This window comes from Quercus robur, chromosome 8, assembly GCF_932294415.1.
Source record: "Quercus robur chromosome 8, dhQueRobu3.1, whole genome shotgun sequence".
In the NCBI taxonomy this organism is placed as follows: Eukaryota; Viridiplantae; Streptophyta; class Magnoliopsida; order Fagales; family Fagaceae; genus Quercus; species Quercus robur.
Window position 1 is genome coordinate 10,139,458 of NC_065541.1, and position 17,104 is coordinate 10,156,561.

A 17,104-nucleotide genomic window follows, 5' to 3' on the forward strand; every position below is an offset into this window, starting at 1 on the left:
GTCTCTACCTCATACTGCTATAACATACTGTCTTCACCAAAGCACGAGTCTTATATTATGTTTTGAGTTCTTTTTCTATTTGGTTCTAACTTCTTCTTGAGTATTTTTATTTGCTATTTGAAGTCCTAGTCTCTTTAGGTTATTTATAAAGGCTTTATTGTAATCAGTAACACTCATAGAGAGAGTGAAGGGACTGTCAAACCAAACAAATATTTACATCACCTCAGACCTTTTCTATCTTCAAAGTCTATGACAGACTTTGCCTTTTCATTTACTCAATTGCTAAATTACAACTTTTTATTAGGGCCAACTTAGTCCTTTGCTTCTTATCATCTAGTTGTTTTTTCTCCAATTTTTGAGGATAACAAAATCTCTGTACTTTCTGGCATATTCTGCTTGTATAAGAATCTTCTTTCTATTGTGCTCTTTTTTCCTTTTTTTTTTTGTTTTTTTTTTTTGGGGGGGGGTGGGGGGAGGGGGGAGTGGTTCTAGTATAAAAATTGACATAGGAAGTGGCTGGTATTATTAAAATAATTGATCTTATAGTGGAGACCCAAACCTTATGTATTGGTAAGGATTTCAATTAGAAAATACCCATATGTTCATTGAGCTCCTTGTCTATTTTTGCTAGGTGTGTGTGTGTGTGTGTGTGAGAGAGAGAGAGAGAGAGACCTCTTTGTATCATTGCTGCATGTGTGTGTTCATGCCCTTGTGTTCCCGTATATAAGTGATTGTACCTGCCTTTTCTATCTGTATGTTTATTTCTTAGGGGTGGATGCATAATCTAAATGGGCTACAATTAATATTTTGTCTGTTCAGAACAAAATTAGTTCTTAGGATAATTCCGTGGCCTGAAAAGAAAATCTCAGTTGGTTCTGACTTAGCAGGGACATAGCTTTTGACTGTGGAGATGAATATTTATTTTATTAAAGAAATTAGGGGTTTTTAGATATTTGTACTCTGACTTAATCCTCTTTCTGAATAGAAAGCATGACATCCATATGATAGATCACCAATGCCTACTCCACTTCTAGTGGGACATCAGAATTGGACTCCTTGGGATTTTACTAGTAAGCCCAAACTAAATAACTAAACTCAAAATAAGACTATTAGGACAACCCATCTCTAAAAACCAAAAAATTATACATTGGTCATAACACCTAAAATTAAAATGATATTAGCTTGCTACTTGCGTCATTCTCTCCTGGTAAAGAAAACTTGCCCTCGAGTTTTAAAGTGTTGAAGTAAGAGAAATCTTGGTTTCTTGAAGTACATCCTTGACTTAAAATAAAATGATCAAATTTAAATTTCCTTTTATTTCTTCATCTTAAGTAGCAATGATGATAATGATACACTCACTATGCATTTGAAACCGAGGTCCAATGTAGTTGATTATGTTAATCTACTATAATTTTGTGACTCTCAATATAGCTGGTTTGTGCTTTGTCTTTTAAAAGGGCCGTTTCTTATTCCAGTGATATTATTAATTAGTTTAATATCTTTAAGATTATCTCAGTAGTTATATGTGATTACATTATCTTAGTTTTATGTAATATGTGTTTTACTTCAAGTATCTGACAAGAATGTCCGTAGACAATGACTGTCAATCTGTTATCAATCTATTCGTTAGACGACCAGAATGATAATTAAAAATCTGTGCTTAGTGGACAAGCACATGTGGCTTAGTTTTCTGGGCATGTGTAGCTGTAGCATGAGACATAGCACTCAGGGATCAATCCTACCATGTAGTGGTTGTAAATGAGCTAATTAGAGTTAGAACTTCAATTATATTCAAAATAAAATTAAAAGAACAAGTTTGAACTTTTAATAGTCCACTCAATTTTCTTGCTTATAGTTTGTGCATTACAATGTGATATGAAATTATACTGAATGTGTGCTTTTTGTGTATTGTTGGATTGTGAAGACTCATGATGTTGATTTTCTTTTCTTTTTCTTTTTTTTTGGATTTACAGGGTTGGGTTACTTAGATGTTGGCAGTTAAAAACAAATAAACCAGATTGTATAATTTTATTTTGTTCATTTCAGTTATATTTTTGGATTTACAACGTTTACTCTTCGATGTTGGCGGTTTAGTAAAAAATTACCTGAAATTAGTTCTCAAATGGGGTAATAACAAAAAATTGAAAAAAAAAATCGCAGTAGAAATGGGGTTACCATAAATGGAAATCGAGTCTAAGACTCGGTTTCTACTTATAGAAATCGAGTATCTTATACTCGATTTCCATAAATAGAAATCGAGTCTCTAAGACTCGATTTCCATTTATGGAAACCGAGTATAAGATACTCGAGTTCCACTGGGAATTTTTTTTTTTTGGTGTGTTTGGCCGCAGGTCACCAAATTGGGGCAAAATTAAAAAGGAAAAAAAATTCCCAGTAGAACTCGAGTATTTTATACTCGGTTTCCATAAATGGAAATCGAGTCTTAGAGACTCGATTTCTATTAATGGAAATCGAGTATAAGATACTCGAGTTCCACTGGGATATATTTTTTTTTTTTGGTGTGTTTGGCCGCAGGTCACCAAATTGGGGCAAAATTAAAAAGGAGGCAAAATTCCCAGTAGAACTCGAGTATCTTATACTCGGTTTCCATAAATGGAAATCGAGTCTTAGAGACTCGATTTTTATTTATGGAAATCAAGTATAAGATACTCGAGTTCCACTGGGATTTTTTTTTTTTTTTTTTTGCCGCAGGTGCATGGACCAGAATTAATTTTCTCTCCTGCAGCAAATTTTCCAGGGTCCAGAACACATCAAACAACTACATACGCTGTATACGCGAACGGAGCATACATTAAAGTTCTACAACCAGATTAAAACAGTAACTATTCAATAAAATTATTGTTGGATAAAAAGTCTTAGCACACAATGGCAGTTCAATACTAGAAGGGCAACTTGCCAAAGTAATATCATTGTTCGTATTATAGGAAAAAGCTGCATCACGCAACTAATGTAACGAGTAAAATGGATAGCAAATAGTTCAATTATCCGTAATTTACAACAATAAACAAAATAACAACTAAGTTAATACAACATAGTCTACATATTCGCCTAGCGGAAGCTCCATACTGATATAACATATTATACATATTCACCTAACACTTGTCCATACTGATACAACATACTCTACATAATCACCTAGCTTGTCCATACAGAAGATCACGACAAGTTCCACGTACAATGTCACTTACGAAAATCAAGTCTCCGCTTGCCTGACAAACATTAAATACGGTTATTAGTTTCCAAATGCAAAGAACAAAAACCAAATGACATTCTGAGTATATTATATAAAAACAGTGACGGCACTTGCCTAGTTCATAGCACTACCACTTGTCGAAGCCCCATGGGAATTGGGACAGCATCTACGGTTATGCCCCTCTTGATGACACACTCTACATCGTTGCCTCGGTTGAATCTCCCTCAACTCCGGATCTTCCCTCCGGCTTCCCCGTTCTCGCCGTACCCCATCCATTTCATTCCTTATTCTTGACATCGTAGGACGACCTTTGGCCCGCAACAATTGTGGGTCAGGCACCCACCGTGGTCCGCGAACGTCTGTCCATAATGACTCTGACTTTGGCACCACAAAATTATGTGAATATGTGAGAATGGCGTTGTTCAGACTGTAACATGGGTCAATATAGCTAGGCGCATCGAGATGCAGACCTTTAAGAACTTTAATTGCATGTGAACAAGGGATCTTCAAGTTTTGCCACTTTCCACAACCACATGTTCTATCAAATATGCGCACATCATGACTGTGATTTCCCCCTCCAGCTCTATGGTCGTTATACGGGGTAACCACTTGATATATACCCTCTGCATGATTATAATTCCTCAGAGTGTGTCCTGCAATTTTCTGCTCATTTTTGTTATAGATCTCCATTGCATAATCACTCCACACCTTACCTCGAGAGAGATCAGAAGTAATTTGTTTATGTCGATCATGGAAATATGCAACAAGTTTAAAAAAAGTGAACTCAACCATTGCAGCAATGGGCAAACCGCGGGCACCTTTAAGAACCCCATTAAAGCACTCAGAGATATTGGTTGTCATTGCCCCGTAACGTCTTCCACCATCATGTGACTGGGTCCATTTGTCTACATCCTCACTCATTAGATATGTGTATGGCATATAACGAATAATCCGGCGATCAGTAGGGTCTACACCCCTCAGTAAATTAATCTCGGCCTCTTTAATGGTTTGCATTATGGACACAAATTTAGCATCATGAGTCGCATATCCAGCTTTCAAGGCCAATGCCTTTAGAGTCGGGTTATCAAAGTGTGTGTTGAAGTTGCTAGCAACATGTCGAAGGCAATATCGATGATATACCTGTTCTCTTCCGTCTTGCCCTCTAGGCCACTCTCGAATGGCGCATTTGATACCTTTATGTCGGTCAGAAATAATGCAAATGTCCTTGTTTTCAATAACACGCTCTATCGAAGTCCTGAGATACTCTAAAAACCACCCCCAACTAGCCCCTGACTCCTTATCCACAACAGCAAAGGCGATAGGCAAAACCTTTTGATTAGCATCCGTTGCCATTGTAATCATCAATACCCCTTTGTATTTACCATATAAATGAGTTCCATCAATACTGATCACTGGCCTACAATACTGGAATGCAGCAATGCATGGAGCGAATGCCCAATATACATAGCGCAGTAACGTAGTACCTTCTAATGGCTTAGGTATGGTGTGATAGCTATACTGGGTACCCGAATCCTGATCCAAGTATGCCAACAACAACTTTCGCAACCTTTGGTAAGACTCCTCCCAATCCCCAAAAATCTTAGCAATTGCCTTCTGTTTTGCGTCCCATACTTTATAGTAAGAAAGCTCATGATCATACTTAGTACGTATGATCTCCCAAAGCTCATCAATAGTAGCAGTGTGCTTTTTTCGCAATCTTCCCACAATTTCTGATGCAACAAAATTAGAATCCATCATTCTACCGTCTCTTCGCAGCCCAAAGGGTATACAACTGTGTGGACCCACATAAGACGTGACCATCCACAGACCATTCAATTTAGACTTCATGTATGCCCCAACGTACCACTTGCAGTTGTCGTCAACGCATGCGGCGCACAATTGAGTTGTGCTCGACCTTTGGATGGAGAAATTTCTATTATCCTTTGCTGCGTATATTATCAATGCACGCTTCACCGCAGCTTTATTTGCAAAAGTCAACCCTTTACAAAAATGCATCCCATCTTGCCAAGTACAAAGAAATGGTATCTGAAGAAGTGAAGGATCAACCATATCTTCCCAAGTATTTGCGTAGAATGAGTCCGCAGGAGCTCTGTAGCCAACGGTCGTATCTGTATCATGCTGGACACCAATATCATCATCATCTACATCACCTTCATCATGGTACTCCATATTTTCCTCTTCAAAATTAGGAACGACTTCATGCTCATCCACATCGTTCTCAAAGTCACCTTGCTCAATCCTCTCTTCGTACTGATCCATATCATCATTATTTATGTTATCATTCGCAGCATGATCTTCGTCTTCGTCTTCGTCTTCGTCTTCCTCCTCTAAATGTGTCTCTTGAGAGTAGAGGGTTTCACCAGTATTTGCAACATAATCTTGAGATGGGAGCGTATAACCTCCCATTGCATACCCTCCCATTGTAGTGCATCCATTATCTAGGGTTGTAAATTGTAAAGCCGTAGATGTTTCTTGCACCACCTCAGTACTGTTGTCTACACTCGCCTCCAAACTTACATACAACTCAGCAGCATTTACTTGGGACATTTTCTGGATCCTATTAAACATCATCTTTACATGTTTATCTTCTTTAATCGCCATATACCCGTAATTTATCCGTTCATGAAGAACTTCTTGTGGGTAACGATAAATAATCTTGATGTCATACCAAGCAGGGTTCAATTTCAATTCGTCCATTATTTTCCTCTTCAAATCAGTCAACGTCTTCAACTTACGACATAACATCATGTAGTAGCATTCAATACCCTCCCCTCTAAATGGAAATCCGTCAATCCCTTCAGGATTGTAAAGGGGTCCACCGAAGTATACATTTATGTCAATATTCTTCAAAGATTGTGAACCTATTAGAGAGCCAAGTAAATTTATGTTAGTGACATATTTGATCTCTTTGATTTAACATCAATTACAAAACCTTTTCTATCTACTCAAAGTACAACAATCGCAACTTCTAAAAGTGTAACAATTGCATATACTCACCCCACATCACATACAAACACACTCAATCATTATAATTTCATACTCAAACAAATAAAAAAACTGAAGACAAAACTCACCCTCTTTACAAAATTGAAACTCAACTCTAACAAAAATATAAATAAAAATATCAAACCAAACAACAAAAGTCATGAGGATGTGCAAATGAATGAGTGCAATTATGTAACAACATCATTCAAGTAATTTTAAATTAATGCCATACCCTATTACACTACTATTGATGAAATAACATAGAGCAGGGTTCATCAGACAAAAAAAGAAAAAAAAAAACACTAATGTGAATATAATCATGATCAATCAAATTAGACATATCATCTAATTTAATATATAAATATAAATATATTTGTATATTTAGCCTATTTATACAACTATATAATTAAATATTTATATAAATATATTTATATTTAGCCTATTTATACAACTATATAATTAAATATTTATATAAATACATTTATATAAATATATTTATATTTAGCCTATTTATACAACTATATAATTAAATATTTATATATTTATATAAATATATTTATATAAGTATTTATATATATAGTTGTATAAATATAAATATATTTATATAAATATTTAATTATTTAATTATATAGTTTTATAAATATATAAATAAAAATATGTATATATAAATATTTAATTATATAGTTGTATAAATATACATATAAATATAAATATATATACGTATTTTTTTTTTAAGCCAAACGTATGCAGCCACAAATACATAAACACCTTTATACCTATGCCCAAATAACAAAAAGCAAATACCATGTACTATCCAACTAAGAGAGCCTCAAAAAGCTTATTAATCTCAAAGAACTAGAACCTTAAACCACAAAACATTCCCAGCTAAACAAAAGCTACAACTATATAATTAAATATTTATATAAATACATTTATATAAATATATTTATATTTAGCCTATTTATAAAACTATATAATTAAATATTTATATATTTATATAAATATATTTATATAAGTATTTATATATATAGTTGTATAAATATAAATATATTTATATAAATATTTAATTATTTAATTATATAGTTTTATAAATATATAAATAAAAATATGTATATATAAATATTTAATTATATAGTTGTATAAATATACATATAAATATAAATATAAATATAAATATAAATATAAATATATATACGTATTTTTTATAAGGAAACAAATATACATATTTTAATACAAACAAATATCTTATTAGGAAACAAATATATTTGCCTAATACAAACAAATATTTTATTACGAAATGGCATATACACTAAAACAATGCAAGCAATAATGGTTAAAGCGGCTATATACACTAAACAACTAATTAGAGAGTGAGGAGACCCTTACTTGACATAATGATGTGCAAATGTACTGCTGAGATTGTATGAGAGTGAGAGGAGCAATGTTTTACTGCTAAATATGTATGAGAGTTTCAGTCTCTGTGAGAGTTCTTAAGAGAGGTTCTGTGATTGAAGTTGCTGAAGGTGTGAGAGTTGTTGAGGCTTTGTGATTCAAGTTGTTGAAGGTGTGAGAGTTGTGTTTAGTCTGAAAGTTGTGGTTCAACATAGTCTGAGAGAAGTTGTGGTTTAACATATTTTTTGAATATGTCTCAAAACAGACAAATTATATTCACGTGTACCTGCAACAAAGACTGTTGTTGTTGTTGACTAGCACAAGCACCAAAATAGACTAATAGGCTAACAAGCAACGGACAAATAATTCAAGTCCTTCAGCACTAGCACAGAGCACAATGTAATAGACTAGCACAGAGCACACAGCTAATAGACTAGCAGAGCACAGCAAAGACAGCTTGATATGACCAGATAGGCGAAACTCGAGTCTCTAAGACTCGAGTTTAGTTTGCCTTAAAACTCGAGTCTCAGAGACTCGGTTTCAAAGTTAAAATGCGCGCGTTTTTTTACTTGAAACTCGAGTCTCTGAGACTCGGTTTACTTAAAGTAAAACCGAGTCTCAGAGACTCGAGTTTCACGTGGCATCTACGTGGAACTTGAGTTTCTGAGACTCGAGTTTCATGTAAACGCCACGTGGATTTTTTGCCACATCAAACAACGTAAACCGAGCCTCAGAGGCTCGATTTTGGGCCCTAAATCGAGCCTCTGAGGCTCGAGTTGCTAGTTTGCCAAAAACTTTCAAAACCGGGCCAACTAACTGAATAGTTTCATCCTTATGGGTAATTACCCATTTTCGCCTATTAATTTTATCAATTATGGCGTTGAAAGGTGACTGGTTCCCACGCTTGATGTGGAGGGGCAAGCCAAGATACTTGGAATTTGGATCCAAGAGTTTAAATCCTGTTTGATTGCAAATTTCAGCTTTGGCTGGCTGTTGAACGTTGGTGCTAAAGAAGATGGCAGATTTGGCGGTATTGACCGAAAGACCCGACCATTCATGGAATTGGTTAAGACAGTCTTGGATAGCTTCAATATCTTATGGGAGTGTGAGACAAGACCTTTTGAAGGATCATAGAAGATAGGCAACCATTTGAGCAATTCTTGATATGGAGAAGGCTGGACCAAATCTTATATTATTGAAAGATAAAAAGTATTTGTTTAATAAGTGACTAACTTGTCAAAAGCAATAAAAATTTGTAAACCTAGCTAAACTTTCATTAAACAAATGAGTCAAAGGTTGGGGTCCTGTTTCAGGAGTGACTTCATTCAACAGATGTCAAAATCAATTGGTAGTTCTGTTTGCTCTGCTGCTTATACCTCTACCCCTGTTTCCTGCCCTCACCAGCCCCACAATATTTCTCTCTCCTTACAGTAGAATTTACCAGCATTTTGATCTTTTGTAGTTAGAACACCTTAACTAGAGGACATTGATAAGAAGTGGGTTTTTCCCTCCTATTTTGGGCTTTTGCAAGGCATCTTACTGTGATATACTCTTACTGTCTCATCTATATTTATCTTAGAGGCTTGTAGTGGTCGGCATTTACAACTGGCACTTTTAGAGTATCTTCTTGATATCATCATCATCAGGTGTTTTTTGATAACATTTATTTTACTAAGAAGACATTTATTTTAGAACAGTTATTATTATAATCAGATTTTCTTTGGTATGATGGGAGTTGGTCTAGGTTAGGCATTTAACCCTTTTTTTTCATATATAATATAAGTAATAGAAATTTTATTGAAGATAAAAAAAAAAATACTACATGTTCGTGATGATGCAAAGTGTCTCAAAAATTTACAGGAAGATGAAAATATAAGATCTAAAAGAGCGTTGGAATTCAAAAATGAAGTATAATCAGCTCACGTACACAAGTGTTCACAATTTTCAAGTGTTTGTCTATTTTTAATACGTGATGACAACTACAATTAGGGCCGGCCCAAGGCCTAAGGCCACGAAAAATATTTACCCTTAACAAAAAGGCCCCCATCCCATTGTAAAAGGCCCAAAATTTTAAAAAAGATATGAATTTTTTCAAATAGTTGAGCACTTTTAATTATTAGTGATGTTAGAAATATCACAAATTTTACTATAGATTTATAAATTAACATGTTACCAATCACAAAAAGGTATTTTAAATATTCATCAATTACATTATTAAAGCTCATCAACCACTATTATTATCATATTATATTGTGAACATTTTGTAGTATCTTTAGCATTTTCCTTTTTTATTTCTAACAAGACTTTAAAAAAAATTACAAATGTGTTAGATCATCAATGATGATTAATCTCCTTTAATAGTTTGAAACTTTCATATTTGTAAACTAATCTACTACAAAGCCACATATCAACTAATATCTAGATTATACATTAGATTATAAATATAATTAACTATGTATTGTCATATATCCAAGAAAAATTAATTTTCTTTTTAAAAAATAATAGATTTTTTCTTTTTGTTAAATTTATGTTTCAACTATGATATTCAATTCTTTATATAAAATTAACCTTAGTTTTAGTTAGTATTATTCATTAAATTATATATTTAATACATTAAATTAACCTCTTTTTTTTTTTTTTGAGAAAGAAATTAACCTCAATTTAATTAACATTAAATAATTTTATTTAATTAATATATACATATAAAAGCCCCACATAAATCCTTCACCTTAGAGCACCCACAGTAGATGTGGGATATGTGCCAAATGCTAAATATTTGGCACATATCCCACACCAAAAACAAAAAATAGCTCCCTAGCAGATGTTGCATATGTTGCATATATTTGGCACATATACTATTTTGTGTCCGTACCGTTGCAAATTTGCAAAGGTACAAACAAATGTGGTAAACCAAAATAATGTATTTTAATGTGTAGTAAATATTATTTTAATGTATAGAATTGAATTATAAAATATCTGATAAATAAAATGTTGTAAAATGATATGGTAAAATAATAAAGTAGGCATTTGGTGTCGCAAAATGGCATAATTTTTGCACTAGCTGCTACTGATGCTCTTAGACCCCAAATTAGGTTGGACCGCCCTTTCTACAATGTGTAAAGCTCCATGCCTGAGACCTGTCAAACAAAGTACGGATCAGCGACGATTTAAATTGATCAAAAGGTCTCACATCCTCAAATGCATGACTATTTCGTTCCTTCCTTTAACCCTTTTAAGTGGGCTGAGTTTGCTCTCTTCATGACGTAATTAGTTTTTTGCTTTATTGATGGTGTGTATTCATATTAATAGATATTGGACATTTCGTGTTTATATTTTGAGCTTTGGCATTTATATATACATATTCATTTCTGACCTACGTTGCAGGTAAAGATTAGAGGAGGGTCACCACAGTGTGAAGCTCGAGGAGAAAATGCAACATTCACCCAGCAGCAATTTTGAGAGTTTGATTATGAGAAGTTTACTCAGTCTCCACTGACTCCAGTAATTACACTTTCTGTCTCTTCTGTTTTCCATTGAAAATTGTAATTGGATGAGTAGGTTGCTTAAACTGTTGGTCTATATGTTTTGGCTTGTTTGCAATTTGATTTCTCTCTCTCATTTGACTAAGAAAGATGATATGTGAAACTTGCTGCAGTCACCCTTGAAGTTAAAGCTGCTTCAATCAGATTCCAGAATAAGCAGTAAAGAGTATCATGATGGGGTTGCTAATGGGGAAGTACATGTATTGGTCGATGTCAAACCAGCTCACCACTTTAAGATTGTTTCTCTTCCCAAGTCCTTGAACATCCCACTCCCGAGTTTGGAGGCTAGGGAGATGTTTGGTACATGCACTTAAAAACATGTGTTTTGTTTTTTGAAAACATTTGTGAAAATACGTGTGGATGAAAAAATATCTGAAAATACGTGTAATATTGTTTAAAAACTGAAAATTGTTGTTTAAAATGGTGTACCAAACACCCCCTAGATTGTCTGAAATTTCTTCAGCTTTGTTCAGAGAGCTGTTCAAAATCTACACAAGTTAGGCTTCACCTCGGCCAAGGATATTATTGGGGGTCTGGAGTCCTGGTCCCATGATGTGGATTCCAACTTCCCTACCTATTGGCAGGCATGTTCATGGTGGGCTGTCTTTAATGTGAACTTTTCTTTCTAGTTGTAGTAGTTTCTACATATATCTTTTTCTGTTCTTCTTTTTTGTCCAAATTTCTATATATTTGTTACTGACTTATTGTCAATGTCCCATAAACGAACAAAAAAGAAAGGGGTAATTACACTAAACTTAATTGTAGTTTGACCTTAAATCACTTTGTTTACTAGTGGTTTAAAAAGTATCACTTTGTCCACCAAGGTATATTCCGTTTGTTTTCCATAACCCACCTTTGTTAAAATTAAGGGTAAATAGGTATTATTGCTTAAATTTAATGTCTCTCTTCTCCCAAAACCAAAAAAAAAAAAAAAAAATAGCACATGTTGAGGACCATTTTTTCGGCCCAAGTGACATTACTTCATTCGCAACCCATGCCACATCAACATATTATTGATTTTTTGGGTAAATCTATTTAAAACTCAAAATAAACTCATATCTTATTCAACTACATGGATTGGGCTCACATGGCCCACGAGATCCTTACTTTAAGAGGCAGATTCATGGTCCACATTTCCTCTTCATCAATTAGGATCATAACCCCACGACATTATCAACATCAACATATGGATTGGGCTTAAGCAATGAATCAAAACTCACGGCCCATATTACCTCTCTTACACTCATGGCAAGCGGCTTCTTAACAATAGTCCATATTTACACAAAATGATAACAAAACCCAAGGTACGTCATCTCATCTTCGGCTTATGACCCAAGCTCATAAGTCTCTTTGAGAAAACTTTGGGAGTCGTGGTTTGGAGAGCCAAGAGATATGTTCAGTAAAACTCCAGCAGTTTAAAGTTGATAAAAGAAACATGTTGCTTGGCGTGTCTTCTCCAACTCCCTAAACTCTGACGAGTCTGTGTGTAGCGAGTAACATATGGTAAGCATCTTCACATAGCACTTTAAATGATAAAATTCTCCATTGCTCTTTTCCTAAAACTTAATATTCATCATGTGACAAATACTCAATATCTCCAGCCATCTAACTGCGGGATAATTGTTCATTCAATCCCCAGGTGTTGCTATACAAATTTAGAAACTTCATCGTATTATTCTACATAAACTACATTACTTCTTTCAGCTAAAATCCAACACAAACACATGGCCTAATCTGATTGGCTATCTTTAATCTCCAACTATATACAAAATATTCATGATATCTCTGATACCCAGCTACTATTTGCCACAATCAGACCATATATGTCTCTACTAGCTGCCAAAGCAAAGCATTAAATACTCTTCTTGCTTACCAAGATTATGTCACAACACAATGAGACCTTAACCAAATCTCTAAAGCTTCCTTAGCCTTCAACCAACCCTTCTATTATTTGCTAGAAATGTGTTGTAATGGAACCTTGGACCAAAAACACAAACACCCAAAAATGAAACATTTCCAGCTGAACCCCAGCAGTGCATTCAGCACTTGACACCTAACTGGAATTGATATCATCAGCCATTTAATGCTAAGATCCCAGCAACCAACTGTTATACCTAAAATAGCAAGCTACTCTTAAAAGAGATCTTACCATTTTTCAGCCAAATCCATGCAATAAATGCTAAATGACCTCTCCAGCAGTCTAAAATCACCCATCTGACCTCATTGGCTTCTGTCCAAAGTAAACAGCTGTCTCATGATAACTGTCACAACTTTTCCTGACAGTTGGAACAGGTTTTTCATGACAGCTGTCACAACTTTTCCTGACAACTAGGACAACCTTCTCAGAACAGCTGTGACAGCTGACCCAGTAGCCTAAACATTACTGATTTTTCCACATTTGGCTAAAACCAAAACCAACTATTAAAACTACCTTTCTCTTGCTAAAATACCTTCCTTTTCTGTTGCTCTTTCCCTAGCAGCTCTTACCCGAAACAGCAAGAATACCTTAAAGCTAAACATACCATTTTTGGCCAAATCTTAAGATGGATTCTCTGAAGATTTATTGCTATTTGGAACAGATTTTGGCTGATATTATTTGCTAAAATACCCCCTTAAACTCAGCTCTAAAGGGACCCTTCATCAACACCTCAAGAAGGGGACACCAATGGAAGAACAACTCTCTCATACACTTCCCTATTCTTTCTCCCTCTAATATTCTTCTGAAACTCTTAATGAAGGTCTGAGCTTCTGAGTTTTTTAGTTTCTAGATTATGAACTAAACTCTTCAGCCCTTAGCTCATAAATGCCTTCATAAGTCTTCATACAATCCCAGCAGCTTTGCTAAACACAACAATACTATTACCCTCATATACTCATTATCTCACTCTCCATATTCTGAAAATACATATATCTTGCTACCCATATCTCTAAACATCTCTTTCTTCACCTCTCGTACACAATCTCATACACACTTACTACACCATTACATATAACACATCACAACTCTTCTAAGCTCCACTCTCATACTCTCTCACTCTGAAATTCTTTTGTTTTGCTACCCATAAACACATCTCAATACTCTTCTACATCTATCTTACTGCTCCTATCTCCAAATACCTAAACACATCTCCATACTCTTCTCTTACAAAATATTTCCTCTTGGAAAGCAATCTCTACAACTTCTCCAGCTGTTATAATCTAATATTTTTACTATCTTTAACCTCCATATCTCTCATACTTCCATATATCATACATATTACAAATACTACATCCCACAAAGCATCTATATCTTTTACCATCTCCACACTTCTCAAGAGATATCAAACACTCATACTAAAAGCCATTTTCATGGAAGGCATGAACTTCTATTACTAAAATCCTTCTCCTAGAAAGCACCAAGATCTCATATCAAAGCCCTTCTCTTAGAAGACACAACTACTTCTTACATAAAACCCTTCTCTTATAAGGCACAAATACTCCATGAAAAAACCCTTCTCATGAAAGGCAACACTATTCATAACTTCACAACAACTAAAAGAGCATTATCAAGGGGAAAACTTATTTAAGTGCATGATAAGAGAGGCAAACTTAACTAGCCCCTACACACAGCTGGACATACTCTCTCTCCCTCCAATTGCACCCATTTTTCCCCATCAATCTTGAAGTTATCATGACAAACTACCTCTCTACTGCTAGGGTCACTCTGCCAGGATATTATCAACTCACAGAAGCTGTATAGCTGGGGCTGTAAACCATCAAAGATAAGTGACCTTGCTTCCTTATCTTTAAATTTACATCATTGAGTATATGATTACATCACATTTAAATACATATTACTTTATTCCAACTACTATTACAACTATTAACCAAGGCTTAAACTCATTTAAATGCATGATAAAAGGGGCAAACTTAACTAGCCTCTACCGCTGGCATTCTGCTAGAATCCTATCAGCTCACTGATGCTACATAACTGGAGCTATAAACCATACAAAGATAAGTGACTTTGCTTCCATATTTTTAAATTTATATCATTGAGTACATGATTACTTTACCTTTAAATAAATACTACTTTATTTCAATTGTTATCACAATTACTAATCAAAGCTATCATATCAAATGCATATTATATATTTATTAAACCATTATCGTGATTCTTAGACTTTGGCTTTAATGATTTTATAGGCTTAAAAAATACGCCGGTAGCCGTTGGACCACGTGGCCCAATGTTAAATTCCGGACGCAACTCCCCAAAAAGAACCCGGGCCTAGTAAAGTCATCCCTCCAATAGACCACACGTGGCTGGGCATCTGAAAAAGGCCCCCGAACAGCACAAAAATGCAAGAGAAAAAAGATCAAAAAGTGGTATTTGTCCCTCTCTCCATTCACACAAATCTTAAACATAAAGAACATACCCAAAAAAAAAAAAAAAACCAAAATCAACCTACACAAGATCATTGACTTAATGACTCAGATTGTCCAATTTCTAAGCAAGAATAATGCACCTTTCACAGCTAACATTTACCCTTTCCTAAGTCTTTATGGTAATAGAGTGTTTATGCCGCTAGAGAGAATCTTAATGCTTCTCAGGTATTAGAGTGTTTTTCTTTCTTAATGGTACCGAGAATTCATTCCTAAGTCTCCCAGCATCCAAGAACCTCCCTAAGAACAACCTATATGCCAGTATCACCACCATTGATATCGAAATCCGAAGCTCCGACTAAAGCTGCTTGTCACTCACTACCCATGAGCTCTGCGTCCTGTGTATCTCATCGAACATTTGGTTGAAACACTTGAACCTCTCTTTCAGAACCGGCTTCGCCACTTTCCCACGGACAGGGTTCAAACCTCATGGTTTAGACAACCCAATAGCTTATTCCACGTCTCTCTCTGGTTATTCTTGTGGTACTACCTCAGATCCAACGACCGCTTTTGGTACCATGTGTCACCTATCACCGAGTAGATCTCTGCTAACCCGTTGATCTTCTGCAAGATATAGTGTCCATTGTTCATCATGAAGATATTGCTCAATGCAACGTCTTTGTACAGCTTGGCTTTCCCTTCTAGATTGGTGTCCAACAAATCCATCATAATCATCAATTGCACAGCAAAGGGTGTTTGGTTGTCCATTCTCTTGTGTAGGTTGATTTTGGTTTTTTTTTTTTTTTTTTTGGTATGTTCTTCATGTTCAAGATTTGTGTGAATGGAGAGAGAGAGACAAATACCACTTTTTGATCTTCTTTCTCTTGCATTTTTGTGCTATTTTTTGTTTTGGGAGGAGAGAGAAATAAAATTTGAGCAAAAATACCTATTTACCCTTAATTTTAACAAGGATGGGTTACGAAAAACAAACGGAATATACCTCAGATAAGTAAAGTGACACTTTTTAAACCACAGGTAGGCAAAGTGATTTCGGGTCAAACCACATGTGGGTTTAGTTTAATTACCCAAAAAGAAAATTACACTAGCAATAGCTGTATTGTTAACTAAAATAGTATTGTCGCTAATGTTTGAAATCTCTCTCTCTCTCTCTCTCTCTCTCTCTCTCTCTCTCTCTCTCTCTCTCTCTCTCTCTCTCTCTCTCTCTCTCTCTCTCTCTCTCTCTCTCTCTCTCTCTCTCTCTCTCTCAGTGTGTTTTTTCCGTGTTTTGGTGTGTAACAGAATTCATAATTGCTTAATTATGCATCATAGCCACTCTGAACAAATGTTGCCCTGGGCCCAGATTTTTTTCTTACAAAGCTTGGAATAGCCAATTGTTTGATCAATGTTTATGTGAGCAAAGAGTTAGTCTGATGGAAAATGCTTAAGGTTATTATCAGTTTTGTAGCAGCCTCGAGCATTTTTGGTAATGAGAAGTCGCAGGAGTGTTACAGAAAAATGTCATATCGCATCTTCCTTATTATGAAATAGATAAATTTTGAACCATGTTCTTCATTTTGTCAGTCTAGGCAAG

The 17,104-nt window shown here is 35.0% G+C and overlaps 2 protein-coding genes across 2 annotated transcripts; both read right to left on the reverse strand.

The window, feature by feature from the left end:
* Positions 1-2,924: 2,924 nt before the first annotated feature.
* On the reverse strand, positions 2,925-4,152 carry LOC126694531 (uncharacterized). The gene is made up of 2 exons (XM_050390864.1): positions 3,329-4,152; positions 2,925-3,230 (listed from the first exon to the last, which is right to left on the reverse strand). Exon 1 carries the CDS (start codon positions 4,133-4,135, stop codon positions 3,329-3,331), a length of 807 nt encoding a protein of 268 aa, XP_050246821.1. The 5' UTR covers positions 4,136-4,152; the 3' UTR covers positions 2,925-3,230.
* A 75-nt stretch (positions 4,153-4,227) lies between these two features.
* On the reverse strand, positions 4,228-7,662 carry LOC126695833 (uncharacterized). The gene is made up of 4 exons (XM_050392636.1): positions 7,607-7,662; positions 5,386-6,096; positions 4,355-5,214; positions 4,228-4,266 (listed from the first exon to the last, which is right to left on the reverse strand). The coding sequence occupies exons 1-4, from the start codon at positions 7,611-7,613 to the stop codon at positions 4,228-4,230; spliced, it is 1,617 nt and encodes a 538-aa protein (XP_050248593.1). The 5' UTR covers positions 7,614-7,662.
* Positions 7,663-17,104: the final 9,442 nt, after the last annotated feature.